The sequence below is a fragment of the Octopus sinensis genome, linkage group LG4 (genome assembly GCF_006345805.1).
Source record: "Octopus sinensis linkage group LG4, ASM634580v1, whole genome shotgun sequence".
In the NCBI taxonomy this organism is placed as follows: Eukaryota; Metazoa; Mollusca; class Cephalopoda; order Octopoda; family Octopodidae; genus Octopus; species Octopus sinensis.
This window is the reverse complement of record NC_043000.1, coordinates 149,017,974-149,040,065: the sequence shown is the minus strand read 5'-3', so window position 1 is coordinate 149,040,065 and position 22,092 is coordinate 149,017,974. Positions and strand designations below refer to the sequence as shown.

Here is a 22,092-nt window from a genome sequence, read left to right as displayed (position 1 = left end):
TTTATCTTTGGCTAGGTATTTCTCCTGCAGCTGTCTTACCAGAAATATAGCATCAATAGTGCTTTTCGCTGGCACGGACCCAAACTGCATCTCATCTAAACTGACTCTCTCCCTAGTTAGTTGGGCTATGACCCTCTCCATGACCTTCATTACCTGATCCAACAACTTGATCCCTCTGTAATTATTTGTATCTAAAGCATCACCTTTTCCTCTGTAGCAGTTGACTATAGTGCTGCTACACCAGTCATTGGGTATGAAACTCCTTCGTGTATCGCCTGGTTAACTATACAGGTGACGAGGCTATAGCCGACACTGCCAGATATTTTGAGCATCTCTGCAGTAATTCCAGATGGGCCGGGGGCTTTCCCTGTCTTCATACTCTTAATTGCTTTATCTACCAAGGTACTGTCAACTTGGATAGCTGGTCCCTCTGTTAGGTCAACATTCGGCAGACTCTCTTTCTCCCATTCATTTTCTTTATTCAGCAACATTTCATAGTGGCATCTCCAAACCTCTCTCTTTGCAGCCTCATTTAGTGCAAGTGAACCATCATCCATGCGAACACATTTCTCTCCTACAACATCACAATTCTCTCTCTCACACTGTCTTGCAACACGAAATACCTCAAGTCTTTGGTCCTCACGATGCAGAACATTGGCATATTTCTTCTTATCTGCTTTCCCTCTGGCTAAATAAACCTGCCTCCTAGCTTCCCCTCTGGCAGTCTGATACAATTCCCTGCTACCACTGTTCTTCCAGTTCTTCGAAGCCTGTTTCTTTTCTCTAATAACCCTGTCAACAACATTGTTCCACCACCACGTTCTCTGGGGTCGAGAGGGGACTTTGCACCATCCACAGATCTGGTCAGTAGCCCTCAGCAGGTTGTTCCGTAGAAACCTTCAGTTGTCTTCTACATCGGGTGAAGCTATATCCCCTTCTATTTCGTCATAGGCTTCGAGTAATATGTCTCTAAATCTCTGTCCATTTGCAGGATCTTTAAGCTTCCAGACCCTTCTCCTCCATGCTGGTCGTCTTCTGGGCATTCATTTAGCCCTAATCCTGAAGTCACTAACTACCAGTCTATGTTGTGGGGTACATTCTTTGCCTGGGAAGCTTTTGGCATTTATAAGCAGCCATCTTTCCCTTTTTCTGGCAAGGATGTAGTCAATTTGGCTAGTATGTCTACCAGATTGGTAGGTGACAAGGTGACTGGTAGGTTTCCTGAAGTTGGTATTGCAAACCATAAGATCATTTGCATTGCAGAACTCCAGCAGCCTGGTTCCCTCCTCATTGCTGGAACCAAAACCATAGCTACCATGGAAGCCCCTGGCATATATAGCGTGATCGTTACCAGCGTCGCCTTACTGGCACTTGTGCCGGTGACATGTGAAAAGATATTCGAGCAAGGTCGTTGCCAGTACCACCTGACTGGACCCTGTCCCTGTGGCACGTAAACCACCCACTACACTCTCTGGGTGGTTGGTGTTAGGAAGGGTATCCAGCTGTAGAAACTCTGCCAGATCAAGATTGGAGCCTGGTGCAGCCATCTAGTTCGCCAGTCCTCAGTCAAATCGTCCAAATATATATATTATATATATATATATATATATATATATATTATATATATATATATCTACATATATATATATATATATCAGGTCACTTATGAAGCTCTCATAAGTGCTATTGGTAACATGGAATCCAGTACAACCTGTTGCATGGTCTGGTTGCCTACAACTAAACTGGCATCCCTCCCAGGTTATCCTGATGAGGAGGGTTGCTAGAAACCCAGCAGGATTAAAAACAAGACTTGTTGAAAGGGGTCGGATGAACTTAGTACAGGCTCAACAGCTATCTAGCAATAGCGCGGGTTCGCAGAAATTCTGTGATGGTGTCCAGCATGCTGAAAGACCACTGGGAATGAGGCACCCCTCAGCTTCTGTTGAAGCGTGTCTCTAGAAGGTCACTCTGATATGAAACCAGATATGTAGGGAATGGCATTGGACATTTTGGGAATCTTTGGTTTGTGCTAGAGATCATGACACCCCCACGTCCCTGAGCCTGTGACTCATATTGGCACCAGACATCTTGCTCCAGGTTGTGTCTGGATAATGTCAATAAAGTGGAGAGGGTCTATGAAGTGTTGTGCAAGCCTTATTTCTCACGAGCTGATCTGTTTTAACATTAATAGAGCTGCACTTTCAGAGACTCGTACAGGTGATGGTCTGCTTGAGGAAGTAGGAGGTGGATACACCTTTTTTTGGAAGGGGAGGCAAAAGGGAGAGTGCAGAGAGGCTGGTGTTGGCTTTGTATTTCGATCAGATATCCTTAAGAAATTGGAGGTGCTTCCTGTTCCTATAAATGAATATCTAATGGCTGTGTGATTGCACCTGAAAGGTGAGTGGTTTGATACTCTAGTAAGTGCCTACGCATCTACTTTGACTAGCTGTGATGAAGATAAAACTGTTGATAGCACTTCTCCTACATCTGTCTTGCTGTGAAAATCATATCCATTGTCCCTCTACCAGATTGGAAGCCACATTGAGATTCAGATAGGACATCATTTACGAGACACCCATTCAGGCGGGTAAGAAGAGTATTTGCCAGAACTACTATCCAGCAGTTGATAGTAGAGGAAAGGTAGAGAGTATGGTTTTCAGGATGTGGGAAAGTAGTCAGGATATTTTATATAGAGGTCCTTCCAGAAAACATCTAGACAGATGCCAGAACACCCACAAAAGTATGAGTCACAGTTGAGGCCAATGAAAGAAATTTGGGTAATCTAGGAATTAAGGAAGCTATCCTCATAGACTGACTATGGTCCCAAATTAACAACAGGCTGGAGGTTGGCAATTAATATATTATTTAGCTACATCTGGATGCGTGTAGGTTCATTTTTGATTATAAAAAAAAAAAGATACTGTGCGTATAATACATAACTTAGGAGCAGTGCTGCGGATGTGCCAACATGCACAAGATTGAGACATGGCTGCCCTCACTCACTTCTCATGAGGAATTCCAGAAGGAGCTTTGTGATACCTCTGGGGAAAAAAAATTCAGTAACCATTGGAAAACCCATTATAACAGTGACTTTATCAATTCCTAGCAATATCTCAAGAAAGAATTTTTGTATTCTGAAATATTATTATATCAGACTATGGATAATTAAATTATAACAGTTATTATAGTCCACTCTGCATTGTTGTACCATTCAAGACACGTTATATTTTACATGCATTTATATATATATATATATATATATATATGTATATATGGTCATGGCTGTGTGGTGAGGAAACTTGCTTTCTAGCCACATGGTTGCAACTTCAGTCCCACTGCATGGCTAGTGTCTTCTGCTATAACCTCAGGCCAACCAAAGCTTTGTAATTGAATTTGGTAGGTGAAAGTTATCGTCATGTGTGTACATGTGTAAGTGTTTGTGCCTCCTAACAGAAGAATATATATATATATATATATATATATATATATACACACACACACACACACACACATACATGTACGTACACACACACACACACACACATATATGGAAGATCTTGGAGGGGCTTGACTCAAATTTTGGCATTGAGAGTTACACTAATGCTAGACAGGGCACTAATGCATAGTGCCAAAGACTCCAACTTTGTCATCAAAGTATAGGACAAGATATTGCAACAGCCTGGGCTTGAAAGGACCACAGGTCTTCAATATCTTTCCAAAGGACCTGAGAGACCTACATGGGGTGGATGTAGGTATCTTCAAAATGAAACTAGATTTCTTACTGTCAAGAGACCCAGATGAACCAACTTCACAGCAGGAGGTGCAGATGAGGGCAGTGGCATCAAACACCCTCATGCACCAAATGTCAAGTTTCAAAATGATTTAGGGAAGTAAGAATTATATAGAAACACCAAATGCCGGTACCTCAACATGGCGACAGCTCATGACCTGAAGCTGGTTCAATTCAGTTCAATTTATATGCAAAGACACACATATACACACACACAAATGTGTGTGTGTGTGTGTGTGTGTGTGTATCAAAGGGGTTAATATGCCAAATTTTGGCATTGAAAACTATACAAATGCCAGAACAGGTTGCCACTGCACAGTACCAAAGATCCCAGCAGTGCCATTGCACTTCAGGACCAGTTACTGCAACAGCCTGGGTTTCAGGGGCCCACACCTTTTTCATATTCTCCCAAAGAGCCTGAGAGACCTACGCAAAGTGAATGTAGGAATTTTCAAATCAAAACTGGAGCTCTTCTTGTTGAGAGTCCCAGATGAACCTACCTTGCGGCAGGAGGTGCGGGTGAGGGCAGCGACATCAAACTCTCTTATTTACCAAATGCTACATATCAGAGGAGACTCTCAGTCATAACAGTGTATCAAAACGGCAGTGCCCCAGCATGGCCACAGCATTGAGCTGAAACTGATGAAAGTTCTATATGCATACTGGTGCAGGAGTGGCTGTGTGGCAAGTAGGTTGCAAAAAATTACATGGTTCCAGGTTCAGTCCCACTGCGTGTCTTCTACTCCAGCCTTGGACTGAACAAAGCCTTGTGAGTGGATTTGTTAGATGGAAACTGAAAGAAGCATGTCGTGTATATGCATATATATATACATATATATATATATATATATATACACACACACACACACACACACATGCCTAGGGGTGTGAGTATGTTTGTGAGTCTGTGTTTGCCCCACTCCCCCAACATCACTTGACAACCGATGGTGGTGTGTTTATGTCCCCGTAATTATAAACATACATATATATATATATATATATATATACACACATACATACATATACATGAAGATTGTATCACTCAAGATTGAAGCCTGGTGCAGCCATCTGATTCACCAGCCCTCAGTCAAATTGTCCAACCCATGCTAGCATGGAAAGCGGATGTTAAACGATGATGATGATACATACATACACATATATATACATACATATATATACACACACATATCTATATATATATATATATATATATATATATATATATATACACACACACACACACACATATCTATATATATATATATATATATATATATATATATATATATATATACACACACACACACACACATATCTACATGTGTATATATATATATATACATACTTATATTATGAATATTTTTAAAAAACCTTAGTGAATAATAATTATTCCAGGTTATCAGGATATTTACTATTTTACACTTTATTAATGCAAAGCAAACTGTATCAATTATAATATTATTATTACAAATTTGAGATTTTACCAAAAGGACCACAACTTCAATTTCAGGACAACCTTATTTACTGGAGTACACTTAGAAAGTTATATCCAAAATACTGATCTAATAATATAAGCATTTTAAAGCCTACTGTAACATACAATAAGAATAAAGTACATTAGAATTAATTATAAATTATTTAAACATATTTTTTTTAAATATATATACCATACCTGTTATTAGTCTGTGGGGAAAGATAATATTAACCAATGCTACATGTATTTCTGCCCTGGTGGTTTGTTTTACCAGGCTATACCTAATACATAAATCCACCAGTGCATCCTCAGGCTATTTTCCTCTTTTTATTATTATTATTATTATTATTAACAGATCCAACTTAATCCTACAAATTCTAAAATATCTTCATTAAAAATAAATATAAATTAGAAAAATTTTTTTAAATTCATAAAAATGTAATAAAATAAAATTAAACAGTTAAAAATGCAATACCAATACATCATCATCATTACCATCGTTTAACGTCCATTCTCCATGCTAGCATGGGCTGGACGGTTCGACCGGGGATCTGGGAAGCCAGAAGGCTGCACCAGGCTCCAATCTGATCTGGCAGTGTTTCTACAGCTGGATGCCCTTCCTAACGCCAACCACTCCATGAGTGTAGTGGGTGCTTTTTACGTGCCACCGGCACAGGTGCCAGGCGAGGCTGGCAACGGCCACGATCAGATTGGTGCTTTTTACATAAAGAAACCCTTATGTTTATATGTGTGTGTGTGTGTTTGTCTAATTATATATATGCATGTATGTCATCATTGTTTTAATGTCCACTAGTCCCTGCTTGCATGGGTTGGACTGAACTTGCTGATACAGATTTTCTTTGGGTAGATGCCCTTCCTGTTGCCAACACTTACCTATTTCCAGGCAATGTAATACAACCCCATGGCCAGACATGTTTTCACAGAAGACTGGAAATGAAGGACACCGCTTGCATAATAATGGTGATGCTTATTTTACAACTGTCATGATATCAAGATAGGAAGTCAGTGACACACACTAACACATGTACCCACGTTTACATATATATGTATGTGACAGGCTTCTTTCAGTTTCTGTCTACCAAATCTACTTGCAGTCCTTTGGTTGACCTGGGATTATAGTAGAAGTCACTTGTCCAAAATGCCATGCAGTGGGACTGAACTCAAAACCATATAGTTCAGAAGTAAACTTCTAAACCACAGGGCAATATATGTGTGTGTGTGTGTATATATATATATATATATATATATACATACATACACACACACACAGATACACAGGATGTGATGGGTAAATTGTCACTATTTTTATTTTTAATTTCACGCATGCACATTGTTTTTGATTTTGTCAACAACACAGTGTAGTAGTGTCAGTTGGGCACCATCCATGAGAAAAACAGCACCATGACACAATTGATTCTGCCAGAAATTTGGAAACAGCATAATGTACTGCTTGGCATTTGCACTGGAAGCTTCAGTACAAATATTTCAAAGTGTTTTGGGTGTCAGTCTGAGGACAATGCATTACCAAATGCGATAAAAATCAAACATCCAGTCAACATCAAGGTGTTTGGAGTGATCACTAGTGATGGCAATGTTATGCCTCCATTCATCTTCCGACACAGCCTCAGACTCAACACGGAGGCCTACATAAAGTGCATGGAGGAGGTAGTGCTGCCCTGGGTCAAGAGGGTGGCTGCTGGAAGACCCTATGTCTGGCAACAGGACTCTACACCATGTCACACAAGCAGGAGGATCCAGTCATGGCTGTCAGACAATTTCTGAAACCACATCACCCCTAACATCTGCCCACCTAACTCCTCAGACTGCAACCCTCTTAATTATTATGTGTGTGGCACAGTTGAGCGGGAGACCAACACAACTCCTTGATATACCTATGATGAATTGAAGGCAAGGATTATGGCAGCATTCACCTACTTAAACAAGGAGCCTATCCAGAAGAGTTGCAGGAGATTGCAAAGTCATCAGGAGACCATAGTTGAAGCCAATGGTGATTCTGTTGAATAAATTTACTCTTTAGTATTTCAAGATATTTATATGTAGTTTTAGTGTCTCTGTATTTATAATTGTATATGCATGCCCCTCTTAATGCAAACCACTTTACAGTGGGGACTGGGTGCTTTTTTTCATGCCACCTGCATTATTGAGGTTACCATGCAGTTCACAGGACGGTGGGGGCAGAGCAAGTTTATGCAGAGGAATCAGCATGGCTACTCACATGTAGTAGAAGAGGAGGGGGAGAGAAAGTGCTGTTGATAATGTGTCCAGGTGGCCCCACAAGATGCAGACTGCGTAGAAGTGGGTAAGTGAGTGGTTTGCAAGATTGTATGGAAAGGTGAATGAAGGTTGGAGAAGCAGACTGCTCTAAAATAGGTAGGGCTGAAGAGTGGATGAGACAAGGGCCATGAGCTTGGGAAGACAGAGGGATGCAGAAGAGAAGATAGGCAAACAGCACTGGTAAAGATGTTACAGTTTCTGGAAGGTGGGAGGACAAGAGAATGAAATATGGTTGGGTGGTCTGGAACCAGTGGGAAGAGGAATAGTTTTATCTACTTCATTATTATTTTGTATAGCTTTATATACTCTTTTACTTGTTTCAGTCATTTGACTGCGGCCATGCTGGAGCACCGCCTTTAGTCGAGCAAATCGACCCCGGGACTTATTCTTTGTAAGCCCAGTACTTAATCTATCGGTCTCTTTTGCCGAACCGCTAAGTGACGGGGACGTAAACACACCAGCATCGGTTGTCAAGCAATGCTAGGGGGACAAACACAGACACACACACACACACACACATACATATATATATATACGACAGGCTTCTTTCAGTTTCTGTCTACCAAATCCACTCACATTGCATTGGTCGGCCCGGGGCTATAGCAGAAGACACTTACCCAAGATGCCACACAGTGGGACTGAACCCGGAACCATGTGGTTGGTTAGCAAGCTACTTACCACACAGCCACTCCTGCGCCTATATACTTTTTTTTACTCTTTTACTTGTTTTAGTCATTTGACTGTGGCCATGCTGGAGCACCTCCATTAGTCGAATGAATCAACCCCAGGACTTATTCTTTGTAATCCTAATACTTATTCTATCGGTTTCTTTTGCTGAACCGCTAAGTTACGGGGATGTAAACACACCAGCATCGTCTACCAAATCCACTCACAAGGCTTTGGTCGGCCCAAGGCTATAGTAGAAGACACTTGCCCAAAGCACCACACAGTGGGACTGAACCCGAAACCATGTGGTTCATAAGCAAGCTACTTACCACATAGCCACTCCTATGCCTACTTTATTATTTATATAGTTTTATATACTTCATTGATATTTTATATACTTTATTACCACAAGTAGTGCATTATTAAATAAAAGAGTTAATCCTTGTACAAATTTTGACTCAGTCAACATTACTGTACTTTTAAGAGCACTTGCAATTAACAACGTAAATAACTACTAAGCTTTTAAACCACAAAACTTATTTCGTACTTTTAGTTGTCAAGAGATATCTTGTGACCAGAGCTTAAAGGATTTTAATTGTTAAGAAGTTACATTTGTAGTGACTTTTTTTAAATCATTTAGTTTCTTTTTTTCTCTCTTCCAGCCTTTACAGCTCTATTTGATTACAGTCATTTTACCTGAGTACCATAGCAAATGACTTTCTTTTACTTTAATTTTATATTTAGTATTAACAACTTGTCGTTACTGTTTCATATTCCTTAGATTTTGAATTGATACATAACAAACATGTCCAGTCAAAGCCTATATGCAATAATTGATTGGGTAGGAAACATTACACAGAAGATTCATTAGTGCAATGCATGCAGAAGTTAAACTATTGGTAAAGATATTGAGAATACTCAGGTTGTATGACCGAGTAAAAATAGAAAACCTAATTAAAGAAATAAGTGCTAGCACACAAAACTTTCATCCTTTGAGTCACTCTGTTGCTTCTACTAAATAGTAATTAATAAAAGATAAATATATGGAGGTGCAATGGCCCAGTGGTTAGGGCAGCGGACTCGCAGTTTCAATTCCCAGACCAGGCGTTGTGTGTGTTTATTGAGCGAAAACACCTAAAAAAGGCGCAATGGCCCAGTGGTTAGGGCAGCGGACTTGCGGTCGTAGGATCGCGGTTTCGATTCCCAGACCAGGTGTTGTGTGTGTTTATTGAGCAAAAACACCTAAAAAGCTCCACAAGGCTCCGGCAGGGGGTGGTGATCCCTGCTGTACTCTTTCACCACTCTTTCTCCCACTTTCTTCTGTTGGCCTGCTCGCTTAACCAGCGGGGTGGCGTCGTTCGAAGGCTAAAACAATGCGAACGCATTGTGACCAGCGATGTGTAGCAACATCTGATGGTCACGTGATCACGAAAAGATAAATATATATATTCCTGTTTTGAGTTCTGTTATTCTTGTTTGCATCACCAAAACTGTAATTAAGGAAATAGAAATTAATAACACTGCAAATAGAAATATAAACATGAAACAATAGTTCTTCATATATTTACTATTAATTTATTTAATCCTTTCGTTATTGTATTTATTTTGAGATGTTCTGTGTTTCTTTCAATTACTTTAAATATAACAAAGAATTTAGTAAAATGACTTTGTTATCATTAAGCTAGTGTTAGGAACATAAATTGTGACTAAGGCTTGGTGGAAGATTTTTATTCAAAACTTATGAAAACAAGACATTTGTACTCAGAGCCAGAGGTGGTTTCAGCCAGGTTGGTAACGAAATAGTTAATCATGATTTATGTTCCTAATACTAACTTAATGATAACTAAGTTATTTTACTAAATTCTTTGTTATATTTAAAATTAATTGAAAGAAACACAGAGCATCTCAACAGAAATATGGTAACAAAAGGGTTAAACACCTAATAATATTTAATTATGTTAACCCTTTCGTTACTGTATTTATTTTGAGATGCTCTCTGTCTCTTTCAATTACTTTAAATATAACAAAGAATTTAGTAAATTAACTTAGTTATCATCTAGGTACTGTTAGGAACATAAATTGTGACTAAGGTTTGGTGGAAGATTTTAATTCAAAACTTATGAGAACAAGGCATTTGTACTCAGATCCAAAGCCTGTTTCAGCCGGGGTTGGTAACGAAAGGGTTAAAGTTATAACTCATTGTTTCAAGTTTTCAGAGGTGATCAGTTCTATTTTAAGTACAAGGCCAGCAGTTCTGAAGGGTGAGGTTTGGTCTGTTACATTGACCCAGTTTTTAACTGGTACTTTATTTTATTAATCTTTGCCTTTTATTCTGTCATTTCAGCTATAGCTGAGAATAGAATCCTATTCATAGTTGATATATTTTCATTATTGTCATTTAACTTATGTTCTCTGCTGACAAGTGATGAGTAGGTAACAGACTGTAATATCTGCCTTGGTTTTGTCTTGAAATAATTCTTCTTTGTTCCTATTCAGTTTGTGAGTTTTAGTCACCTTAAGTTCAGTGAATCATCTTTTCTGCTGTTGACAGATTCTTTTGTTCGCAGTAGTAGTGTTGATAAATGTCAGTGTGTTGTCACTGATATGATGTCTCTTAGTCAACTCATTCCCCCCATCACCATCCATTCACCTACTTTCAGTACTTTTGTTTCTCAGCCTTCCCATTTTGCATTTTAATCTTTTCTTCTTACTATTCATCTTGTACTTGTTTCGGTCATTGCACTGCCACGATACTGGGGCACTGCCTTAGAGTTTAGTCACACAAATCGACCCCACTACATATATATTTTTGCAAATCTAGTATTTATGCTATAAGTCTTTTTTGCTGAACTGCTAAGTTATGGGTTGTGGCAGGGAGTAAACACAAAGACACGCATACAAATGCAACAGGCTTCCACACTGTTTCCTAGTCTTTTTTGCTGAACTGCTAAGTTATGGGTTGTAGCCGGGGGTAAACACAAAGACACACATACAAATGCAACAGGCTTCCACACTGTTTCCATCTATTAAATTTACTCACAAAGTATTCTTTGGCCTGGAGCTATAGTAGACACTTGACCAAGGTGTTGCACGATGGAACTCAACCTGAATTGAACTGGGTTTCAAAGCAAGCTTCTTCACCCTGTAGCTATGTCTGCCCCTATATATCATTTTTTTCCCCATGGATGAGGAATAGTTTAACATGTAGTCTTGTAGACTTCTGCATTTAAAATTTCTTAACAGTTCAACCACAATATAACTAACCTATATGACTTGCATTCATTGTTTGTTAATGTAATTCTAAATAAGGTGTTTTGGGGGTGGACATACTTTACTCTTTTACTTGTTTCAGTCATTTGACTTTGGCCATGCTCGAGCACTGCCTTTAGTCGAGCAAATCGACCCTGGGACTTATTCTTTGTAAGCCCAGTACTTATTCAATCGGTCTCTTTTGCTGAACCGCTAAGTGACGGGGACGTAAACACACCAGCATCGGTTGTCAAGCAATGCTAGGGAGACAAACACAGACACAAACACACATACACATATATATATATATATACATATATACAACAGGCTTCTTTCAGTTTCCGTCTACCAAATCCACTCACAAGGCATTGGTCGGCCCGGGGCTATAATAGAAGACACTTGCCCAAGATGCCACGCAGTGGGACTGAGCCCGGAACCATGTAGTTGGTTAGCAAGCTACTTACCACACAGCCACTCCTGTTCATCTTGTACTTGTTTCGGTCATTGGACTGCCATGATGCTGGGCCACTGCCTTAGAGTTTAGTCACACAAATCGACCCCACTACATATATTTTTGCAAACCTAGTATTTATGCTATCAGTCTTTTTTGCTGAACTGCTAAGTTATGGGTTGTAGCAGGGGGTAAACACAAAGACCCGCATACAAATGCAACAGGCTTCCACACTGTTTCCATCTATTAAATTTACTCACAAAGTATTCTTTGGCCTGGAGCTATAATAGACACTTGACCAAGGTGTTGCACGATGGAACTGAACCTGAATTCAACTGGTTTCAAAGCAAGCTTCTTCACCCTGTAGCTATGTCTGCACCTATATATCATTTTTTTCCCCCATGGGTGAGGAATAGTTTAACATTCAGTCTTGTAGACTTCTGCATTTAAAATTTCTTAACAGTTCAACCATAATATAACTAACCTGTATGACTCGCATTCATTATTTATTAATGTAATTCTAAATAAGGTGTTTTGGGGGTGGACATACTCTCTTTACTCTTTTACTTGTTTCAGTCATTTGACTTTGGCCATGCTGGAGCACCGCCTTCAGTCGAGCAAATCGACTCTGGGACTTATTCTTTGTAAGCCCAGTACTTATTCTATCGGTCTCTTTTGCTGAACCGCTAAGTGACGGGGACGTAAACACACCAGCATCGGTTGTCAAGCAATGCTAGGGGGACAAACACAGACGCACAAACACACACACAGACACATATATATATACATATATACGACAGGCTTCTTTCAGTTTCCGTCTACCAAATCCACTCACAAGGCATTGGTTGGCCCGGGGCTATAGCAGAAGACACTTGCCCAAGATGCCACACAGTGGGACTGAACCCGGAACCACGTGGTTGGTAAGCAAGTTACTTACCACACAGCCACTCTGCGCCTATATTGGCTGTTTTCTTTTCTTTTTTTTTTTTTGATACTGTTTTATTTGGAGCTCATTTTAATGGTTGCCAACATTTTTGCCAAGGAATGGAGTAACGAGAAGGAAAATTACAAATTAGTCTCTACAGAGAAGTGTTTAATCCCCATCTATAGGATTGATGAGCTGAGTACCAATCTAGCAGCCAGGTTATCAGAACATCACTTGACAATCTAAACAGCCTTGGTTTCACATTTGTGAAAAGAAGCTTGATCAGGCATCCTTCTTGAAAAATAACTGATGTAGACTTTGCTGATGATTGAACCTTGCTCTCTGACACAACATCAAACTCTACCCAATTACTTTATTGTCTAGAATTTGCTGCACATGATGTTGGGCTACTTGTTAATCCTGGTAAAACCAAGTTCATTGCTCACAATCAACAAGGGTCCATCACTAACCTCAGTGGAGACCCTTGTCGATTAAGTTGATGGTTTCACTTTCCTCAAAAGGATGTAAGGACTTCGATAGTCAAAGCATGGTTGGTCCTAAACAAACTGGATGTTGTCTGGAAACCAACCCTGTCAGACAACCTTAAGAGAAATTTTTTACATGCACTGGTTGAGTCAGTCCTATTATATGGAGCATGAGCCTGGACACTTACCAAAAAGCTAGAATCCAAGCTAGTTGGAACTTACACCCAAATGTTAAGAGTAGTTTTAAACATATCTTGGAGAAGTTGTCCCACCAAGAAACAGCTGTATGGAAATCTTCCTGTATCCTCCATCATAAGAGAAAGGCACTTTCACTTTGCAGGACATTGCTGGCGAGCTAAACAAGAATTGATAAGTGCTCTACTGCTATGGATGCCAAAGCATACTCGAGCAGGTTGTCTGAAAACAAGTTAAAAATTATGATTATGGCTGAAACTACAGTACTTGAATTTTAGAAAATGTGCAGAACACATGTTTCTTTGTATTTCTGGGGCTTTTTTCAATTGCAGAGACATTGAAATCCATCAAAATATCAGGAAAGTGCAAGTTACTCTTTCATTGGAGTGTTGCTTTTCATAAAATAACTTTTGTAAAAAAAAAAGAAGCCAATAAAGCTTATTTTAAAAAGATCATAGATAAATGAAAATATCCATAAATTGAGGTATAATAGACATTTTAACACTTTTTACCATGTCATCACCAGTGACTCTTGCAGTGCAGAATGAATATAACATTCATTCTGCACTACAGGAGTCAGAAATGATAGCCATGCTATAAATCAATGTGGTAGTTTATCTAGTGAACTAGAGCATATGTATGGTTTTAAAAAATTGTTTTTTTAAACTTACTTTGTAACAAATTTAGACGGTTGGTACAAAAGAAAATATAATGCAAAATGTGTTTGGCAGGCAAAGTGGTGACCTAAGTGTTTAAGATTGTCCATTGAGACGAACTAAGGTTGTAAACTACATCATTGAGATGGCCGAAGGTTATAAGATCATTCAAAAGGCAACTGAAACAGCTTTGCAGTTGAGTTTTTGATTCTGAATTATATTGTTTAGATCAGTGGTTTTCAACCAGGGTTCTGCGAAACCTTAGGGTTCCACCAGTACAGTCCAGGGGTTCTGCAAGAAGTTACAAAACTGCTAAAATCAGCAGTAATTTTTAATTCTCCTGTGCAGATATGTGTACATAAGACTATTAAATTATTGTACAGGGGTTTCTCGAGCCAGTGGAATGTTTCCTTGGGGTTCCACTCCAGCAAAAAGTTTGAAAAGCACTGGTCTAGATGGACTATCAGTATTGATGTATTAAGTTTGATATTATTCAATATCTTTGCATTTTAAGGCAGTAAGCTAGCAGAAACTTTAGCACGCTGGGCGAAATGCGTAGCCGTATTTCGTCTGCCGTTACGTTCTGAGCTCAAATTCCACCATGGTCAACTTTGCCTTTCATCCTTTCGGGGTCGATTAAATGAGTACCAGTTACACACTGGAGTCGATATTATCAACTTAATCCATTTGTCTGTCCTTGTTTGTCCCCTCTGTGTGTAGCCCCTTGTAGGCAGTAAAGAAATAAGGATCATTACCATACTGAGCAAAATGCTTAACAGCATTTCTTCCAATTGTACATTCTGAATTCAAATTCTGCCAGGGTTGACTTTACCTTTCATCCATTCAATATCATTAAAATATATACCAGTTGTACACTAAGCCAAGATAATTAATTGATTTACCTACCCTAAAAGTTAATTTTTTTTTCTATGAATTCCATATTTGTTCAGCATATCTTGATTGAAGTGCTAGCATTCTACAAATCAGGTTCTTTCCTGACTGCTAAATTTCAAGACTGGGTGCTTTCCAGTGTTGTAAAGCTTGTATGAATTTATTTTGCATTATTCTGTTGATAATCTGCAACTATGTACATAAATCAAAACAATTTGAAATCAAAGGAATATTTAATAATTGATTCTGTCATTGACCCAAAATATTTCTCAATTTTTCACAGGCTCATTCAAACATTCTTCTCATAAGAAAAGTTAATATATGAATGAAAAGTAATAAATAAGTCAATTATGGGCAAAGTGTATGTGTCATAGTTAAAATACTAACTTTTCTACTTTTCTGCTATTTTTTTTTTTTATCTGTAGACCTCTAAAATTACCTTGACAAGTTCATATTTTTCACTGTACTATAATTAATTTACATTATACTTATTCTGAGCCACTTTAGACTACCAGACATTCTATGTCCGCATTTTGGATAGTTATTATCCTTCTGACCTTCGTAGCAGTATTTTTTAACACTTTTTCTCTTATGAATGTTTATTACAAAAATGTCAGATTGAGTACACTATTTCATTTACTTAAGGTTTTAAATTGTTACAGAAACCTGTTTCTTCCACAATTTTTCGCCCCCATTAATTACAAACCTATTTACAATAAACTAAGGCTGAATTCTATTGGTATTTTTACAAACTATAAAGTCATTAACATAATTAGTGCTGAGCTCTGGTTTCTGAAGTATTATTAACTCTTTAGCATTTAAAGCAGCCATATCCAGCTCAAATATTCTACCTATTTTATGTTTAAACTGGCCAGATCTAACCTCTTACAACCTACCTTATAATGTCATTATCTCAAAGCTACAAGATAATGCATAACTAATTCAAAACAATGTGAATAAATAAGTATTACATTTGACAGAGTAATCTGAATGAAACATTTGTCAAAAGATCTGTTATTTACTCCACACACCTTGGTGAATTAATACATACGAGCACTATGACCCGGTGTTGCCGGGTCATAGTGCTAGTGCATGCATATACAGCTGCGTGCGTGCGCACATACACGCGAGTACTGTCCAAATCTCTAACCAATCACATACAGCTAGCTGGCATTCAATTTGATTGGGTTTTGGATAGAAAATTCACAAAAAAGCCACTTCTGTTGATTTTTTTTTAATGGCTTTGCGGGGTGACTGGAGAAATGTAAAGATGTGGACGACCATCCTTGGACGGTTTTGAATGACCATAGAGAGTGCGAGGCCTCTAACTGAAAAATTGTGGATTTGTATAAAGGACACACAAGCAGACAGACATTTTGCCGTTTATATATAGAGAGATAATAGATGTCCTGCCTACAGATGAAACAAAGCACTTGTAGTCCCTATGAACATGGAACAATGGCATTGTGAGAATATAGTTTGATATGAAAGGAAATTTATCATTTAAATGTTAACACAAATAACAGCAGAATTTTCAAAATTGATGTTTTACAAATTCTCTCATATATTTTATTATTTTGTGTTTTGTTTTCTTTTTTCATTTCAGGTGACAACTGCTTTGTCCCAGCTGGCTACTTTCAGTAGTTCTGTAAGACCAGCTGTCCACAGTTTTCTTGTTTCCAAGTATTATAAGACTTTGGTATCGAAAAGGTCAAGTACTTCCAAGTCAGAGGATAAAGCAGCAGCAGTTCTTGATCAGCAAGCAATCAGTAAAGCAGAACCTGTAAGAAAGAGTCACTTTTTACTGTTTTTCCCTTTTGAAATATGAATTCTTTAAAGCAAGGAGTTTTGTGTCCTAGGGCTAGAGGTGTTATCATCATCATCGTTTAACGTCCGTTTTCCGCGCTAGCACGGGTTGGACTGTTCGACCGGGGTCTGGGAAGCCAGGCGGCTGCACCAGGCTCCAGTCTGATCTGGCAGTGTTTCTACAGCTGGATGCCCTTCCTAACGCCAACCACTCCGCGAGTGTAGTGGGTGTTTTTTTCGTGCCAGGGGGGTCTGGCATCGGCCACGATTGGTTGGTACTTTTAACGTGCCACCGGCACGGAAGCCAGCCAAGGCGGCGCTGGCATCAGCCACGTTCGGATGGTGCTTTTTATGTGCCACCGGCACAGAAGCCAGTCGTGGCAGCGCTGGCAACGGCCACGTTCAGATGGTGCTTTTTATGTGCCACCGACACAGTAGGGTTAAATGAACAGTAGGGTTAAATCACATATCAGTAGGGTTAAATGAACTACCACTGCATTCCAGATATTTCAACAAAGATTGACTGTGTGCCATGTCCATACACCATCATACCCAATTCACAATAAATGTTGATTGCATGTAACAGAAATTAAGATGCTACAGCACTGATGATTATCAACCTATTGCATTCAATTTCAACATTTCAAAAGTGATAGAAACATGTGTAAACAAACTTTTTCATCATGTTGAGTCTCTCTCGTTAGTGGCAACCAGTGTGGTTTAGAATTACTGGAAACCTGTTCTATGTCACTCACCTGTAAGAATTGTGGCATAAGCCTTTAACCTTGCCTAACATGAGAACCTCCTAGTTGTTTACATCTCATCTTTTGGATTATTAGGGATTATTAGCTTTTTATTAGTCATCACTATTGCAGCTGGTAGCAACATGTTTCTCCTTGATCCACATTCTATCAACACTACTCCAGTTAGCAACATGTAAATGCATATACAACCTTCTACACATATGTATCATCCAAGCACAGCCTAAACACATCATGTGAGGCAGGTATTATTTTCATTAGCCTGAACCTTAGAAGCATGATAATCTGGTCATCATCATCATCATCATCATCATTTAACGTCCGTTTTCCATGCTGGCATGGGTTGGACGGTTCAACTGGGATCTGAGAAACCACGAGGCTGCGCCAGGCTCCAGTCTGATCTTGCAGTGTTTCTACAGCTGGATGCCCTTCCTAACACCAACCACTCCGAGAGTGTAGTGGGTGCATTTTACGTGCCACCGGCACAGGGGCCAGTGGGGGCTGGCAACGACCACAATCGGTTGGTGCTTTTTACATGCCACCAGTACGGAAGCTAGTGAAGGTCAAGGTGAACATCAGAATCACTGCCCGTATAGGCGCAGGATTGGCTGTGTGGTAAGTAGCTTGTCTACCAGCCACATGGTTCCGGGTTCAGTCCCACTGCGTGGCACCTTGGGCAAGTGTCTTCTACTATAGCCTCGGGCCGACCAAAGCCTTGTGAGTGGATTTGGTAGATGGAAACTGAAAGAAGCCCGTCGTATATATGTATATATATATATATATATATATATATATATATATATATATATATATGTGTGTGTGTGTTTGTGCTTGTCCCCCTAGCATTGCTTGACAACCGATGCTGGTGTGTTTATGTCCCTGTTACTTAGCAGTTCGACAAAAGAGACCGATAGAATAAGTACTGGGCTTACAAAAGAATAAGTCCCGGGGTCGAGTTGCTCGATTAAAGGCGGTGCTCCAGCATGGCCGCAGTCAAATGACTGAAACAAGTAAAAGAGTAAAGAGTATAAAGGAAAGTCTTATCCACTGTCTATTTATTCATTTATTTTATACTGCAGTCGGTAATGAATGTTGATGAACATCTACCTGTATATATACTAAATTCCACAAACTCATTGCTGACTGCATCTCTGAACAGGATATCTACATCACCAGATATTTTCAGTACCCCAAAACTCTAGAATAGGTTGCTTTCCCCATCTTCATTCCTTTATGGTCATTTTGATCATATAAGTGTCCACTTCAAAAGATGGTACCTCTTTTGTATATATTTGAGGTAGTTCCTCTTCCGCCCACGCATTTTACCCATTCAGTAGCCTCTCCTAACATTTCAAGTGTCACTTTATTCTCGTTATTAATGAGAGTAATTCCACCGCTGTCATTTCAAATACACTTCCTTAACATCATCTTGATTTATACTGACATATACTTTTCATCATAAATGTCATCTGACATAGCTCTAAACATACATTTAGCAGAAAGCAGTTTCACTTTCCGTGTCTTCCTTTTTCAGAATGTTTTATGGTTCTCAATCCCTCTAACTCTTATCCTTTGTTTTCTGATCTTCACCAGAAAAGTTTTAGTATTTATAACTATGTCTATCTTATTTCCTATTGAAAAGAAAACCTATCTGGCTTGCATGTTTGGACGGTGAAAATATGATTGATTGGTTTTTACTGAAATTCATGTTGTGTTGTAGACTGAAGAAGCTTCTATCCTTTTATATTCTTACAACCATATCTATAGACATCATGTCCATTGAAGTCACCAGCCAAGATAATGACATCATAGCCATTCTGTTAGTGTAGTGGTTCACGATGGGGCCTTATAAAACCAGCCCTTTTGCTTGCCACTCAGTTGTAGGCTTAATTATGTATTTATCCATTATTCAGTTCCACTTGAATCAACATTGTTACCTTCGCAGGAGTGGCTGTGTGGTAAGTAGCTTGTTTACCAACCATGTGGTTCCGGGTTCAGTCCCACTGCGTGGCACCTTGGGCAAGTGTCTTCTACTATAGCCTTGGGCCGACCAAAGCCTTGTGAGTGGATTTGGTAGACGGAAACTGAAAGAAGCCCGTCGTATATATGTATATATATATATATATATATATATATATATATATATATATATGTGTGTGTGTGTGTGTTTGTGCTTGTCCCCCTAGCATTGCTTGACAACCGATGCTGGTGTGTTTATGTCACCATTACTTAGCGGTTCGGCAAAAGAGACCGATAGAATAAGTACTGGGCTTACAAAAGAATAAGTCCTGGGGTCGAGTTGCTTGATTAAAGGCGGTGCTCCAGCATGGCCGCAGTCAAATGACTGAAACAAGTAAAAGAGAGTGAAAGAGAGAGTTCCCAGAAGAATTTGTGCCTGTGTTCTTTACCTCTGGGGAGTCTGGCTGAGGTTCCACTCCATCTCACCTTGCACCTCCACTGCAACATTTCTATAATCTTCTCAGATCTACCTTTTATTGTACCAACATTTATAGGTGCAACCCTGATTTGGGTTGAGGAATTCTTGCATATGTGCATATGTTTCCATTTAACCACCCCACTCCTGTGTGCAGTACTAGCATGGTAAGTGCTAGTTCCATATACACATCATCATCATTTTAGCATCCACTTTTACATGCTTGCATGGTATGGAGGTATGGACAGAATTTGAGGCAGGTTTCTATGGCCAGATGCCCTTCTTGTCACTAACTCTCGCCTGTTTCCAAGTAAAGTAATATTTTCCCATGGCCAGACATCTTTTCATGGAAGATTGGAAATTAAGGACACTGCTGTATGACAGTGACGTGCATTTACAACCATTGTGTGATGTCAAAACTAGGAGACACCAACTCAAATATAGCCACACACACACACACACACACACAGCAGGCTTCTATTAATTTCTGTCTACCAAATCCATTCACAGGGCTTAGGTTAGTCAGGGACTATAGTAAATGACACCCAAGGTGCCATGCAATGGAACTGAACATGGAACGATGTGGTTGGGAAGCAAGCTTCTAAACCACACGGCCATGCCTATGCCCTAACATAAGCATTGTCAATATTAGAATATTTGATGATTTTTGGCATAGTTTTTACAGGCTGGATACTCATCCTGTCATCAATCACATTACAGCATGGACTGGCTGCATTTTATCACACTACCATCACTATAGGGTTTGTCTCCCTGGACTGAAGTGTTCCCTTTGCACTTTGTCAGTGTTTATTCAGTTACTTCTCTAAACAATCTGTAGGCTTTCAATCAGTCTACAATACTGAAGTTACAGTTATAGAACTGCAAGTAGTATTTGGAGAGAGGTGAGAAGAAAAAGGTTGAAGGTGATAAGAAACTGGTATTGGTCTAGACCAGTGCTTTTCAAACTTTTTGCTGGAGCGGAACCCCAAGGAAACATTCCACTGGCTCGAGGAACTCCTGTGCAATAATTTAATAGTCTTATGCACACATATCTGCACAGGAGAATTAAAAATTACTGCCGATTTTAGCCGTTTTGTAACTTCTGGCGGAACCCTGGTTGAAAACCACTGGTCTAGACTGATGAGAAAAAGAGAAATTTGAAGTGAGACTAATGTTTAAGCTGTGTTCCGATTATATATATTGGAAGGATATTTCACTTGGTTCTGTGGGACATTTCTATTTCTCATTGATTTCACTCTAACTCATTTCTATCTCCTCCCACACTCTCTCTCTCTCATTAGATAAATATACAGGATAAAGTTGTGAGGATTAGAATAACGGTTGGGTGATTAGAATAACAGAACCAATTGAGAAGTTGGGAATTGATATTTTATCACTGATGCTGATTGTATTGTTGAGACCAAACCCACCTAGTAGGCAATACAGGGCCAGACAAACAGCAATTACAGTACTAAATTCAGTTTACTTACAGAAACAATGGTTTTGTGATGTGTATCCATGGTTAGATTTCTAGATGTGTATCCATGGTTAGACTCCCCCAGTGTCAAAACTTAAAAATATTGAGTCCTAATGAAGTAGAATATGACATAAGAATTTCTTCTTCTTACCCTCCTTTTGAATTACATATTTTCTCAAATTTTAAAAACTGTTTATTCTTTCCTGTCACTCTTTCACATATATATTTGGGATGCTCATACATCCATCTTTTGTGATATTGCAGGAGAAACCGTCTTTAAAAAATCATGGCTTCAAAGATATACCTGCTGATGTTACTCTAGCTGACCTAACACCTGTGCTGGGTTCCCTAGCTACATATAATTGTAAACAAGGAAAAGTGAATGAACCACTCAAATGGTTAGAAACATGTATTTCTGCCCAGACTTTCTTTGAAAATAAATCTGGTAAGTTTATCTTTGACATAACTTTTCATCATCATCCTTTTCGTTTGTCTTGAAGAAAATAATTTACATTT

The 22,092-nt window shown here is 39.1% G+C and overlaps 1 protein-coding gene across 3 annotated transcripts in view; it reads left to right on the top strand.

Moving 5' to 3' along the window:
• Positions 1-22,092, top strand: part of LOC115210666 (ATP-dependent zinc metalloprotease YME1L) — a 60,924-nt gene that overhangs the window by 5,527 nt on the left and 33,305 nt on the right. For all 3 annotated transcript variants that reach the window (XM_029779327.2, XM_029779326.2, XM_029779325.2), the window contains exons 2-3: positions 16,705-16,881; positions 21,841-22,021. In XM_029779327.2, coding sequence (XP_029635187.1) covers positions 16,705-16,881; positions 21,841-22,021 — 358 coding nt within the window. The remainder of the gene's footprint in view (positions 1-16,704; positions 16,882-21,840; positions 22,022-22,092) is intronic.